The following is a 12,089-nucleotide window of genomic DNA, read 5'->3' on the forward strand; positions in this document are numbered from 1 at the left end:
TGTATGACACACTCTAGGTCTATCCACCTCACTACAGATAACTCAATTTCGTTTCTTTTTATGGCTGAGTAATATTCCATTGTACATATGTGCTACAACTTCTTTATCCATTCATCTGTCGATGGACACTTAGGTTGCTTCCATGCCCTGGCTATTGTGAATAGTGCTGCAATGAACATTGGGGTGCATGTGTCTTTTTGAACTATGGTTTTCTCTGGGTATATGCCCAGTAGTGGGATTGCTGGGTTATATGGTAATTCTATGTTCAGTTTTTTAAGGAACCTCCATACCATTCTCCATAGTGGCTGTATCAATTTACATTCCCACCAACAGTGCAAGAGGGTTCCCTTTTCTCCACACCCTCTCCAGCATTTATTGTTTGTAGATTTTTTGATGATGGCCATTCTGACCGGTGTGAGATATCTCATTGTAGTTTTGATTTGCATTTCTCTAATGATTAATGATATTGAGCATTCTTTCTTGTGTCTGTTGGCAATCTGTATATCTTCTTTGGAGAAATGTCTGTTTAGGTCTTCTGCCCGTATTTGGATTGGGTTGTTTGCCTTTTTTGATATTGAGCTGCATGAGCTGCTTGTAAATTTTGGAGATTAATCCTTTGTCAGTTGCTTCATTTGCAAATATTTTCTCCCATTCTGAGGGTTGTCTTTTCATCTTGTTTATGGTTTCCTTTGCTGTGCAAAAGCTTTTAAGTTTCATTAGATCCCATTTGTTTATTTTTGTTTTTATTTCCATTTCCCCAGGAGGTGGGTCAAAAAGGATCTTGCTGTGATTTATGCCATAGGGTGTTCTGCCTATGTTTTCCTCTAAGAGTTTGATAGTGTCCGGCCTTACATTTAGGTCTTTAATCCATTTTGAGTTTATTTTTGTGTATGGTGTTAGGGAGTGTTCTAATTTCGTTCTTTTACATGTAGCTGTCCAGTTTTCCCAGCACCACTTATTTAAGAGGCTGTCTTTTCTCCACTGTATATTCCTGCCTCCTTTATCAAAGATAAGGTGCCTGGTCCTGCTTTTGACTTTTCTCCCTGACTGCCCAGGGTCCTCTCTGCCTCCATCCCTCTGTACAGGGGCCCATTGGTTTTGCAGGGAAGAGGGAGAAGATGAAAAGGGAGGCAGCTAAGAAGACAAAGGGCATGTGCCTTTGTGCCTTCTAGAGGGTTTACGTGACAAGTTTGTCAGTGTGTTGAGCTTACCCCTGTGTCTGGCAGAATGACGGATGGGTTCTAATCTCTCTGCTACTGACTGTGTGACCTTAATAAGTCATTTACCCTCTTTGAGCCTTTGTTTCCCAGTTTTTAAAGAAAGAGGGTAAAGTAGATGAGCTCCAAATTCCCTCTACAAATCTGTCCTTGTGTTTGCCATTCTGAGTGCCTTATGAAAGGGTGTTGGCTGGGAGGATGAGGGAATCCCTTTTGCCGTGAGTGCACAAGGCAGGCGGTGGGGCGGATATTTGATAAAATTCATGTCCCTGCCTGAGTAGCTAGGATATTTTAGAGCAACTAAAACAAAATATTCAAAGACGAAAGTTACCCCTTACCCAGATTTCTCACCTAGAAGGCCAATGTGGCTGCGGGAACAGAACACCTGGGTTTGGGAAGAACTTGTCCTAATCCACCCTTCCCTTTTGGGCCCACATTCCAGAGCCCTTCGGTGGCATGGATGATAGAAATTAATTGCAGTTAATAATTAATCCCTAAAGAGCAATGAGAGGCCCAGGCTTGGGTGGGGCCCAGACACCTGCACAGAGGGACACCCTCAGCTTCCCTCTCTGTGAGACCAGGGACCCACCCCCTCAAACCTCGAGACATGGGGGAGAAGTGGGGCACAGGATCGAGGAAAGGGGACCACCCTCTATTTCCCCAGCAGCCCAGTGAATGGCCCTCTCCTGGGTCCTCAGAGCCAAACTGAGAGAACTGGAAAGTCCAGTTACCCAGCTTCCCCCTCCCATCTCCCCACACACACCTGTGCTAAGGATTGAGTGGGGAGTAGGAAGGCAGGCCAGTTAAGGAGAGACCAGCAGGCCTTCAGACATCTCTTCTGTCCATCTGAGAAGCAAGAAGCGATAGAGCCACGATGGGGGCTGGGCTGTCCCTCTTCATCCTCCTGACCCTCCTCGCCAGCTCACAGGGAACAGGTAAGGTCTGGAAGGCGAGACACCTGGGTGCCCAAGACAAGGGTCCGAGAAAGGGAATGAGAGAGATGGAGGCACCCTAGTCCTGAGCTCCTAAGTGTTCAGGGCTGAACTCCTGCAGCGAGAGGGTCTGGAAGGGCCTTGTCAGGGAAGAGGAACTCGGGTGGGCGTGGGGCAGGAGGGGTTGCCTGCATCTACGAGGGAATCCAGCCCTGGTGGCTGGGTCCTAAGCTGTGCTTTTGGATCCCTAGGGTCAGAAATGATTTTGCAACTGAAGATGAAGGACTCCTTTCTGGCAAATTCCTCCTATGATTCCAGCTTCCTGGGACTGCTTGAGAAGGTAGTCCTTGGGGAGCGAAAAGGATGGGGCTGTGTGAACTTGGAGTGCATTTCTGAGTCAGCTTGGGCCTCTGGCTGTCTCCAGGGTGTGAGTGAGAGCCATCTCACACCTCGCCCTCTAACCCTTTCTCTCCCTCAGCTCTGCTCCCTCCTCCACCTCCCATCAGGGACCAATGTCACCCTGCATCATGCAGGATCCCCACACCACGTCACCTGCAAAGTCTGAGAGCGGTCGAAGCCTGTGCCCTTCTTGGCTGGGGCATCCCGTCCCCGGGGTGCAGGTGCAATGCCTGACCCCGTCTTCCAGCAGGCCCTCACCCTGCTGAGTGGCAGTAAATATGCTGAGCTCAACGACTTTACTTTGTGGGTTCATGAGCAGAGGGGCTGGCAGCAAAATGGAATTGGACACTCAGGTCTCTGACTGTGCCTTGTTAAGCAGAGGGTTTCCAGGGTGGATGCTCCCTCTCCTAACACCAGTGTCAAAGGCCAGAAGGAATCTGGGGAATTAACTGCTTGGACACACACACACACACACACACACACACACACACACACACACACACATACACATACACATATGCATATACACACACACTTCAAGCTGAGTTCTTCAGAACACCTGGGAATAAAGAAAAGGAACATTTATTGAATTCCTGCTTTGTTCCAGGCGTGAGGCTTTCCCATTTCAATGCCTGCAACAATCTTGCATGTAGCATAATAAGTTTCATTATCCAATTTTACAGATGAGGAAATTGAGGCTTAGCGAGCATAAGTCACTCACTGAGGTCCATTAGCAGTGGAGAGATCTGACACCAGACAAATGCCTTGGCTTAAGCAAGGTTTTAATTTCATCTCCCCCTGCTTAAGCTTTGGGACTGGGGGCTCAGGAACCTCAGACAGGGATGTGAGCAGAACACCCCCAGGATATGGACCGCCTGGCCAAGGGATCCACACAGGTCAGTCAGGAAGTGGCGTGGGGGGCAGTTCAGGTGAGAGATGAGGGGTTCAGCTTGTGAGAGGATGGCCAGCCTGGCAGAGTGGTGGGGAGAAGAGGATGGGTGCTCTTGTGCTGGTAACTATGGGAACGTGTAGTCCCACAGGCCCACTCTTAAATCCTAGGTGAGTTTCTTGTTCTCTTAGAGCCTCCATTTCTTTACCTGCCAGATGAGGATAATGATAGTACCTGCTTCCTAGGATTGGTCTGAGGATTACATGGATAAGTTACCTAGGGCACTTGCCATGGTACCTGTCAGATAGTGGACCTGGGAGGTAAGGATCGTTATTAGGGTGGAAACCTGGTCCCAGCACATAAATCCTAGTCCCCCAGGGGTCCTCCTTCTCCTGCCTTTTTTTTTTTTTTTTTTTTTGGCTGCCCGGTTTGCAGGATCCCAGTTCCCCAACCAGAGATTGAACCCGTGCTCCCTGCAGTAGAAGTGCAGACTCCTAATCACTGGGCCGCCAGGGAATTCCCATCTCCTGCTTTTCTTGAGGCAGGTACACATCTGACTCTACACTCAAGATGATCTTGACTTCTTACCGGCTGTCTCAAAATGCAAGCATGCAGCCCAGACTTGACCATGTGGAGGGCATTGGTATGATTGCCTCCTGTTGTCCACAATACCTGTCCTACCAACCCCACCCCCCCTCCCCCACACACCATCACTACCATGTGAAACTAGAGACCGACTCCTTTGGAGGGAGGGGAAGACAACAGTTCCATATGGAGTATCCCTGAAAATGAGAAAGCATAGGAAAACAAAATTCCTTTAGTTTCCTTGACAATTGTCCTGAGACTATTGGCCTGGAGGAGAGATAGCTGGGGGCTCCAAAGGGCCCCAAAATTTCATGACTGGCCCCTAGCCTGCACTGGTGGGCAGGTGACACCCATGGGTCAAGTGAATAGGCCCCAAACAAGTCAAGGGATTAAATGTCTGGATCTCCAAAAGGCTGGAGGAACAGACAGATAACTGCTTCTTTTAATTTTTTTTAATTTTTATTTTATATTGGAGTATAGTTGATTAACAATGTTGTATTAGTTTCAGGTGTAAAGCAAAGTGATTCAGCCATACATATACATGTATCTATTCTTTTTCAAATTCTTTTCCCATTTAGGTTGTCAGAGAATATTGAGCAGAGTTTCCTGTGCTATACAGTAGGTCCTTGTTGGTTATCTATTTTAAATATAGCAGTGTGTACATGTCAGTCCCGAACTCCCAAGCTAACTGCTTCTTAACCTGGTTCTCGAATCTCAGGGCCTGGGATCACAGGGCTGTGATTTCCAGATTCTTTTCTCAAAGAATTCTCTTCCCAGACTCAAGGCAGAGTGGGGCAGTAAAAAGAATGCTTTGGGGTTCACTAGACCTAGGGGTGGCAGAGGCTGCTAACTTTCCCCTAATAGTCATTCCCCTCCTTTTGGATAGTCATGTAAATATTAGCTGAGCACATGGCTATGTTACATTTCCCAGCCTCCCTTGCAGTTAGGAATGGCCTTGTGATCAGGTTCAGTCCAACGGGTTGCAAGTAGAAAGGAAGTATGTATACAACTTCCTGGTAATATCCTTGACAGGAAAGTCACTTCCTTTCCTTTCCCTTCTCCCAGAGGGAAGAAAACAAAGTCTTTACAAAGGCCTACAAGGTCCTAGACCAGCACTTTACAATAGAAATTCTCATGATGATGGAAATGTTTTATTTTATAACCTGCACTGACCAATATGGTAGCCACTAGCCACACGTGGCTATCAAATACTTGAAACGTGGCTAGTGTGACTGAAAAACTGAATGTTTAGTTTTATTTAATTTAGATAGTCAAGTGGCTACCATTTTGGACAGCACAGGTCTAGATGATTGCCTTGAGTCTTCCCTGATCCCTACCACATCCCTTACCTTCCTGAGTTCACCTCTCACTCTCCCCCCCCGCCCCCTACCACCTCCTTGCTACTCTTTGAGCTCTCCAGGTGTACTCCCATCTTACTGTTTTGCTCTGGCTCTTCCCTCTACCTGGAACACTCTTCTCTCAGACATCCACTTGGATGTCTTTACTTAAACCTCAAGTCTTTACTCCTGCAAGTCTTTACTTAAACCTCACCTTTATGAGTTCTGCCCTGACCCATTTCATATTACAACCTGCCTCCCCACAACACACATAGGCACCCAAGCCCCCTACCTTATTTCACCCTTTTCCCCCCTGGCATTTATGACCTTCAGACACACTAGTTTATCTATTTACATGTGTTATTTCTGACTCTCCCTGCTAGAATGAAAGAACTACAGCGGCAGAGGTGTTTGTTTCATTCATTGATGAATCCAATGGTCCAGAATATGGCCCAGCATATAATAGGTGCTCAAGAAATACTTGTTGAACTGGGGGAAGGGAAAAAGGAAGGTGCTCACTCCCTCCTTTTCCTTTCCCTCTGGGTGGGATGTGGATATACTGGTGCGAGAAGATCTAAGACCCAGAGTTGGGAAGAGTATATCAAAATGTCAGGAAAGTAAGATCAAAAGGGGTGTGGGACCCTCTAGCTCAGAGTCCTGCACTGCTTCTGCCCAGCAAAAGAAACACCCACCTCGTCTGAGCCATTATCTTTGTTGTTGATTTTTTCTAAAATAACTTTTTTTATTTTTGAGTTGAAGTCTAGTTGATTTACAATATTAGTTTCAGGTGCACAACACAGTGATTCAGTATTTTTATAGATTAGCCACCATTATCTTTAAAGCTTGGTTACAGCAGTTAGAAAACTTGCACCTAACTTACTGGGTTGAATCCCAGTTGACACTTTGGACTAGTTTTATTCCCTAAGCGCATTTCTTCAACTCTAAAATGGAGCAAATATCTACCTCATGAGGTTCTTGGGAGGATTAAATGGCACCACAGAGGACCCAGCCCAGTATAGGCCCGCACATACAGTAGTTTCTCAGAGCTGCTGGACAGAATGTCACTTGGGTGTGGAAGGGCCAGGCCCCTGAATTCCACCAATGAGACAAGGTGTTGGAGGTGGAGGTGGCTAGGTGGGCATCTGCGCACCTGTATATCCCTGCCTGGGGCTGGGCGGTGTGTTCCTGGCACTCTGGTTTCAGGTACACAGAAGCAGGGGGGAACTCAATCCCCAGCACAACCTACAGCTCCCCTGAGGCCTGCAGGAAGTCCCGGATCCTCTCAGAACCCTCGGAGATAAGGCCAATAAGCAGGGAAGCTTCCTTCTGGTGAGAAGCAGAAGAGGAAGGGCCTGCAGAAGTCGGGCCATTGTCAGTAAGTGCAGGAAGTAGGTGGAAGCCAGGTCACTGTTCCCAGGCCCTACCAGAGCTCCTCCTTCCTCCAATGAGGGAGCCCCGCCCAGCACCCACACTCCCACTGTGGCCCAGAACCCAGCGCTAAGAGGCCACCCGCCTCTCTCCCAGACCAAAGTGTCAGGGAACAACCAAGAGGCGGAAAGTCACCGCTGGGGGAAAGAGGGACAAAAGGACCACAAGCAGACATGTTTGGGTTTTTTAGTTTATCTGAATTTCCTCATTCCTAAACTTCCAGGTGGGACTGCATAGGAGGGAGGCTGGGGCAAAAACGTGAGCGTCTCGAGGACACCCAGTCACTCTGACCAAACCAGTCTGTTTCCTCATTGACGAAGGAGGGAACTGGACCACATGGTCTCTGAGGCTCCACGGCACCAGGACAGCTGCCGAATCTGTCCTCAAAGGTAGGTCTGGGAGGGAGGAAAGCTACCAGGGATGGTTAGAGCTCAAAGCTCCCCAGGGCTGGGAGACACATCCATCAAGTGCCGGAGGTGAGAGGCCGCCTTGTCCAGTTTTGACAGTTCCAACTGGAGGGAAGAAAGCTTGGCAAGGAGAGAAGCAGGTGAGGATGGAGGTATAGCCTCCCCCCACCACCCCTGTCCCCAGCCCACATTCCCTTAGGGAGTCGGGCATCCTGGGTGGCCTGCCCCAGACTCACCCTCTGCTGCCTCTGAGTCTCTGCCTCTCCCTCTGATGGGGTCCGGGCTATGAGGCCATCAAGCTGCTTCTGCAACTTGTGTCTTCGGGCAGCTAGCCGAGGCAGGTGGGTCTGCGGGTCCACCAGGCCCTGCGGAAGAACAGAGAGAAGGCTCAGACATCTGCAATCCACCCAGCATGCCCTTGCCCCCATTCTAAGATCCCTCCTCACTTTCCCCCCGCCCCCGCCCTCACTTTTATAGAACCCGCCCCTTGCCCTCCTCCCAACATCCTTTTCAACCCCACCCCTCCCTCCTACAGTCTCCTCTGGTCACCTGCAGCTCCATGTAGACTTGAACGGTGTCACTGAGAGCGGCCTGGGCCCAGCCCGAGGGAGCTGCTGCAGCTGGGGGTAGAAGGCCCACGGCCCCACAGTGGCCCAGGGTGCCCAGGGGCTCCAGGAAGGCCTCAAAGAGGCCCTGCTCTCCTGGCTCTGAGCTCTGCAGCAGCACTGGGGAGGAAAGCAAACTGTCAGGGTCAAGAGATCAGCTCCTCATCCTGCACCTCCCAACTGTGGGCTCTGTCCTCCAGGCTCCCCCTCTTCCCCACCAGCCCCTCCTGTCTGCAGACTCAGGAGCCCAGGGCCCGCCTCACCTCGGGGCCGGGCCTTGGTGAGCTGGTACGTGGCGCGGAGAGCCCTCAGCGCCTGCACAGCCTCCTGGACCCGGGAGAAGTGCCGCTCCAGCTCGGGCTGGTGCCAGTGCTCCTGGAGATGGGCGCCCAGAGTGGGTAAGCAGGCACCTGGGAGACTCGGTCTCAACTCTCCTGGCTCTAACCTCCACCCACCCACCCCTGTCTCCTTAGAGCAACGATCTGCTCTCTCCACCACAAACGTAATTCACCACCTCAAGGAACGGAACATGGCAAAAACCGGGGTGTCATCTAAGAAGGTCTTAGATGATCGCTGGTTAATGTCTGTTTAGGTGCTCTGACTGGAGATGACAAACAACCAAAAATCAGAATTTAAAAGGTATTATTCAAAACTCACAAAACCAAGTAAGTAAAAAAGAAATTGAGTTAAACTTTAGAATTATTTTTTGGGTGAGTTTGTAGCATTTTATCCTTCTCAAGTTATTACAGCTTAAAACTGCACTAAGATTTTTGGGATATCTTATCACTAACAACTAATCTCATCACAACCATGACATATACTATTACTAACCGATACACGGTCACACGGCTAGTGTCAGTCTGGTGACAACATCCTACTCTAACTACTTGCTAATACTGCCCCCAACACCCTGGAGTTATCCCAGCCCTACAGGAACAATCCATCCTCCCAAAGACTCCACGGCAAAATACAGACCACCACTGTCAACGACCCCACAGCAGCAAGCACTTCTAGAAGACTGCTCCCCACGCCGTGACCAGAAGTCCCACTCCAAGACTCCATGGACGTGACTCACCAAGCTGCGGGCACTGGGGTAGGGGGCAACACAGATGCTGGGGGCAGGGGCGCCTCCAGGCCTGGGGGGCAGCCTCTGCCAGAGCTCTTCAGCCAGGAAGGGCATCAGCGGGGCAAGGAGGCGGAGACCGATGTCAGCGCAGGAGAACAGGACCTGAAGAGGCCCCGGGGGGCGGGGCAAGTGCAACAGCACCGGCTTCACAGCCTCCTAGGGAGGAGGCCAAGGGGTCAGGGGCCATCCATGGCCATGTCCTTCCTCCACACACTCGCCGCCCTATCAGTGGGGATGCTGTGGGTAAACACGGGCAGGAGTACCCAGCATCTCTGAGACCATCAACTGTCCCTGGACACAGTGTGGAGCACGTGACAATGGGAAATCTAGGGCGGGGACTCTCAGGGATGGGTGGGGAATAAAATTGTTAGGGAGGTTTGTGTCGTTCAGGATGAAAAGCACTGAGTTTTTTTAATCAAAAAGAGACAGACATTTTTTAAAAAGTTGTGAAACAGAAATCTAGGGCAGTGGTCCTGGGCCATCAGTGTCAGCATCACCTGGGCCAAGAAATGAACATTCCTGCCAGTCACCCCCCAACCTGCTGGCTGAGCTGCTCTGGGATGGGACTGACACTCCACGGTTAACAAGCCCTCCCTCTGAGAGAAGCCCTTGGTCTAAAGACCCCTACTCTTCCTCCCTGTCTGCTCCCAGCTCCCAGCCTGCCCAGGGTCCAAACCCAGCAATCACAGGGACTAAAAAATCTCGATCTGCCTCCCAATCCTGCTTTGTCAGACTGAGTTTTCTAGAAATCTCCCCTCCTCCTCCTCTCTCTTCTGCTGACAGGCAGGGAACAGCGCCTGGACCAGTCCCAGGGAAGAGGGGAATTAGGATTTCTCCATCTCATCTGTCTTCCTGTCCGGGGGGATGAATTAGGAACCCAGTTCAGAGCTCTCCGCCAGGGCACAGGAAGCAGGTCTGCAGGGGGAGTGCCCTCGCCTCACTCACCAAGTAGACGTCACAGAGGTTGTGAAGCCAGAAGTGGTGCAGGGCATGGGTGACGAGTGCGAGCTCACAGGTGAGGAAGCCCCGCTCGCAGTCCCGGGCAGTGCGGGCCAGGCAGCTGAGGATCCAGGCGTCCATGGGGGAGGCGGGGGACAGCTGCGGGCAGAAGGGGCTTCAGGGTGGGACAGCTTGACTCCCACTCCGCTGCCTCCTCTCCTTCTAGACGCCTCCACCAAGCCTCAGATGTCGGACTACCCAGCTCCCAAGCACCCCTTCTTTCTCTCTTACCTCCTCTGCAGGCTGGGGTATGAATTTCTCCCCAAGAGCATTCAGGATAAAGCGCAGGGCATTCCAGATCTTATTGCAGAAATGTCTGAAGCTCAGGACCTCAGAGACAGACAGGTGCAAGTCGCCCCCTGGGAGGGAGAGACAGGAGGGAGCATGCACTGGTGGTGGCTGCATGGGGAGTCCATGGCCCTGCCCCGCCCTGCCCCACTGCACAGAGGCTGCCGCCGGCTGCCCTCACCCGGGCTTACCCAGGGCCCCATGGGAGCACAGGGCGAATCTCAGGGCATCTGTCCCACACTCGGGGATCCCATGAGGGAAGTCCTTTCTCTGTAACCAGAAAGAGAAGAGGGGTGGCAGCTGCCTATGAGGCTGCAGGGCCAGAGCTGGGTTGCAAAGGAAACCGGTGGCCACGAGCTAGAGGCTGGGATGGGTCAGACACTGGCAGCTCACCTGTGCTGAGGCCGCGATCACCAGCTCTGCAGGGTCCAAGTTCCCATCCCTCAGCTTCTCCTGCAGCACCTGGGGTGGATGAGTAATTCACTGGCCTCAGTGGAAGACCCTGCCCCTACAAGGGTCCCACCTACTGACCCTCCCAGCTCCAGCCCACCCTGCCAGCCCCTTTCCTACCTTCCTCTCTCCTGAAAACCCCATCCCTCTTTGGGCCCTTCATCCTGACCTGCAGCTCCACCCCATTGATGATGTCCCGTGGATCCAGCACATTCCCCAGCGACTTGCTCATCTTCCGGCCCTGCCTGTCCCGAACCATGGAGTGCAGCAACACCTGGGGGCATGGAGGGGGTCAGCAGAGGGGGGCCTGGAGAACTTTCCCCTGGAGGATCCCCTGGCTGTCCTCCAGGCTTTAGGGGTTAGGCTGGGAAGTGAATCAGGACAAAGGAACTGGGAACACAGAAAACCCCACATTAGGGGTTAGAATGGACAAACAAGGCTTGGGGAAGACTGGGGAGTCACAGAGAGGGGCAGGGCACCAAAGGGCCGGGCCATTACCTTGCTGAAGGGGAGCTGCCCTGTGAGCTGGGTCCCCAACATGACCATGCGGCCCACCCAGAACAGCAAGAGGTCACCACCCGTTTCCAAAAGTGACAGGGGGTAGAAACGAGCCAGGTCTGGGGTCTAGGAGAAAAAGATAAGCAGTGAGAGGCCTAAGCCCAGGGCCTCCAGCTCTTCTCGAGACTCTCTGGGGGCCCTGGGGCCCACTTCCTCATCCCCACCTTCACTCTCTTCCTCTCAACCCACCTCACCTCTTGGGGCCAGCCCAGGGCAGAAAAGGGGAAAAGAGCCGAGGAGAACCAGGTATCCAGGACATCGGGGTCTGGGAAACAGAATGGGGAATGGGGACAATTGGAACCTCAGCTTCAGAACCTCAGCCCACTTCTACCCACCTTTCCAGCCCAAGTCCCACCCACAGAGACCAGGGGTCGAGCCCTCTGCCCCCTTCCCAGCTTTCCCGACCCTAGCTTCTCTACCTCAGAACCTGTTCCCTCAGTACCCAGACACCCTCCCCTGCCCTCCCCAGCTCCGGTACCCACCCCTCTCCAGGGTCAGCTCCGCCCCTGGTCTCCCTGTCAATTCTGCAGCTACTTCTCTGGCCTCAGCCTCTGTCCGCCCGACCACCCAACAGTCCTTCGCGTCGCCCTGCAGATGTAAGGGGCAGGGAAGAGTGAGGAAGACCAGCACCTGACCGGTGTGAAACACCACTGAGTTTTCATGTTCTCAGGTGGTCTGAGAGTGGACGGCACCCTCTGGTGGGGAGATGAAGAATCGCCAGCTCAGGAGCTCTGATCACACAACACATGTTTACATGACCAAGACCAGAAAGCACAGCAAAGGCAGAGAGCTGGGACGGGCACTGGAAGTCCTGGGACTCCTGTGCTACGGCTCTTTCAGCCACACCCAGCCCTCCCCCCCCCCCCCCC

At 52.1% G+C, this 12,089-nt stretch overlaps 2 protein-coding genes across 2 annotated transcripts in view; one reads left to right on the forward strand and one right to left on the reverse strand.

The window, feature by feature from the left end:
* The first annotated feature begins 1,989 nt into the window (after positions 1-1,989).
* On the forward strand, positions 1,990-2,838 carry SFTA2 (surfactant associated 2). Its single transcript, XM_007449180.1, has 3 exons — positions 1,990-2,152; positions 2,401-2,489; positions 2,628-2,838. Exons 1-3 carry the CDS (start codon positions 2,092-2,094, stop codon positions 2,712-2,714), a joined length of 237 nt encoding a protein of 78 aa, XP_007449242.1. The 5' UTR covers positions 1,990-2,091; the 3' UTR covers positions 2,715-2,838.
* Positions 2,839-6,975: 4,137 nt separating this feature from the next.
* The window catches only part of VARS2 (valyl-tRNA synthetase 2, mitochondrial), a 12,345-nt gene continuing 7,231 nt past the window's right edge, over positions 6,976-12,089 (reverse strand). Inside the window, exons 17-29 of the mRNA XM_007449181.1 lie at positions 11,703-11,818; positions 11,415-11,485; positions 11,161-11,286; positions 10,832-10,936; positions 10,606-10,674; positions 10,404-10,482; positions 10,156-10,283; positions 9,871-10,023; positions 8,875-9,081; positions 8,063-8,174; positions 7,744-7,919; positions 7,431-7,559; positions 6,976-7,314 (exon numbers count right to left, since the gene is read on the reverse strand). Coding sequence (XP_007449243.1) covers positions 7,219-7,314; positions 7,431-7,559; positions 7,744-7,919; positions 8,063-8,174; positions 8,875-9,081; positions 9,871-10,023; positions 10,156-10,283; positions 10,404-10,482; positions 10,606-10,674; positions 10,832-10,936; positions 11,161-11,286; positions 11,415-11,485; positions 11,703-11,818 — 1,567 coding nt within the window. The 3' untranslated portion in view covers positions 6,976-7,218. The remainder of the gene's footprint in view (positions 7,315-7,430; positions 7,560-7,743; positions 7,920-8,062; positions 8,175-8,874; positions 9,082-9,870; positions 10,024-10,155; positions 10,284-10,403; positions 10,483-10,605; positions 10,675-10,831; positions 10,937-11,160; positions 11,287-11,414; positions 11,486-11,702; positions 11,819-12,089) is intronic.

This window comes from Lipotes vexillifer, unplaced genomic scaffold, assembly GCF_000442215.2.
Source record: "Lipotes vexillifer unplaced genomic scaffold, Lipotes_vexillifer_v1.1 scaffold657, whole genome shotgun sequence".
NCBI lineage: Eukaryota > Metazoa > Chordata > Mammalia > Artiodactyla > Lipotidae > Lipotes > Lipotes vexillifer.

Coding starts and splice junctions, on each gene's coding strand:
- SFTA2 (XM_007449180.1), top strand. CDS start 2,092: ATGGGGGCTGGGCTGTCCCTCTTCATCCTCCTGACCCTCCTCGCCAGC. Junction 2,153..2,400: donor CGCCAGCTCACAGGGAACAG/GTAAGGTCTGGA, acceptor TTGGATCCCTAG/GGTCAGAAATGATTTTGCAA. Junction 2,490..2,627: donor TCCTGGGACTGCTTGAGAAG/GTAGTCCTTGGG, acceptor TCTCTCCCTCAG/CTCTGCTCCCTCCTCCACCT.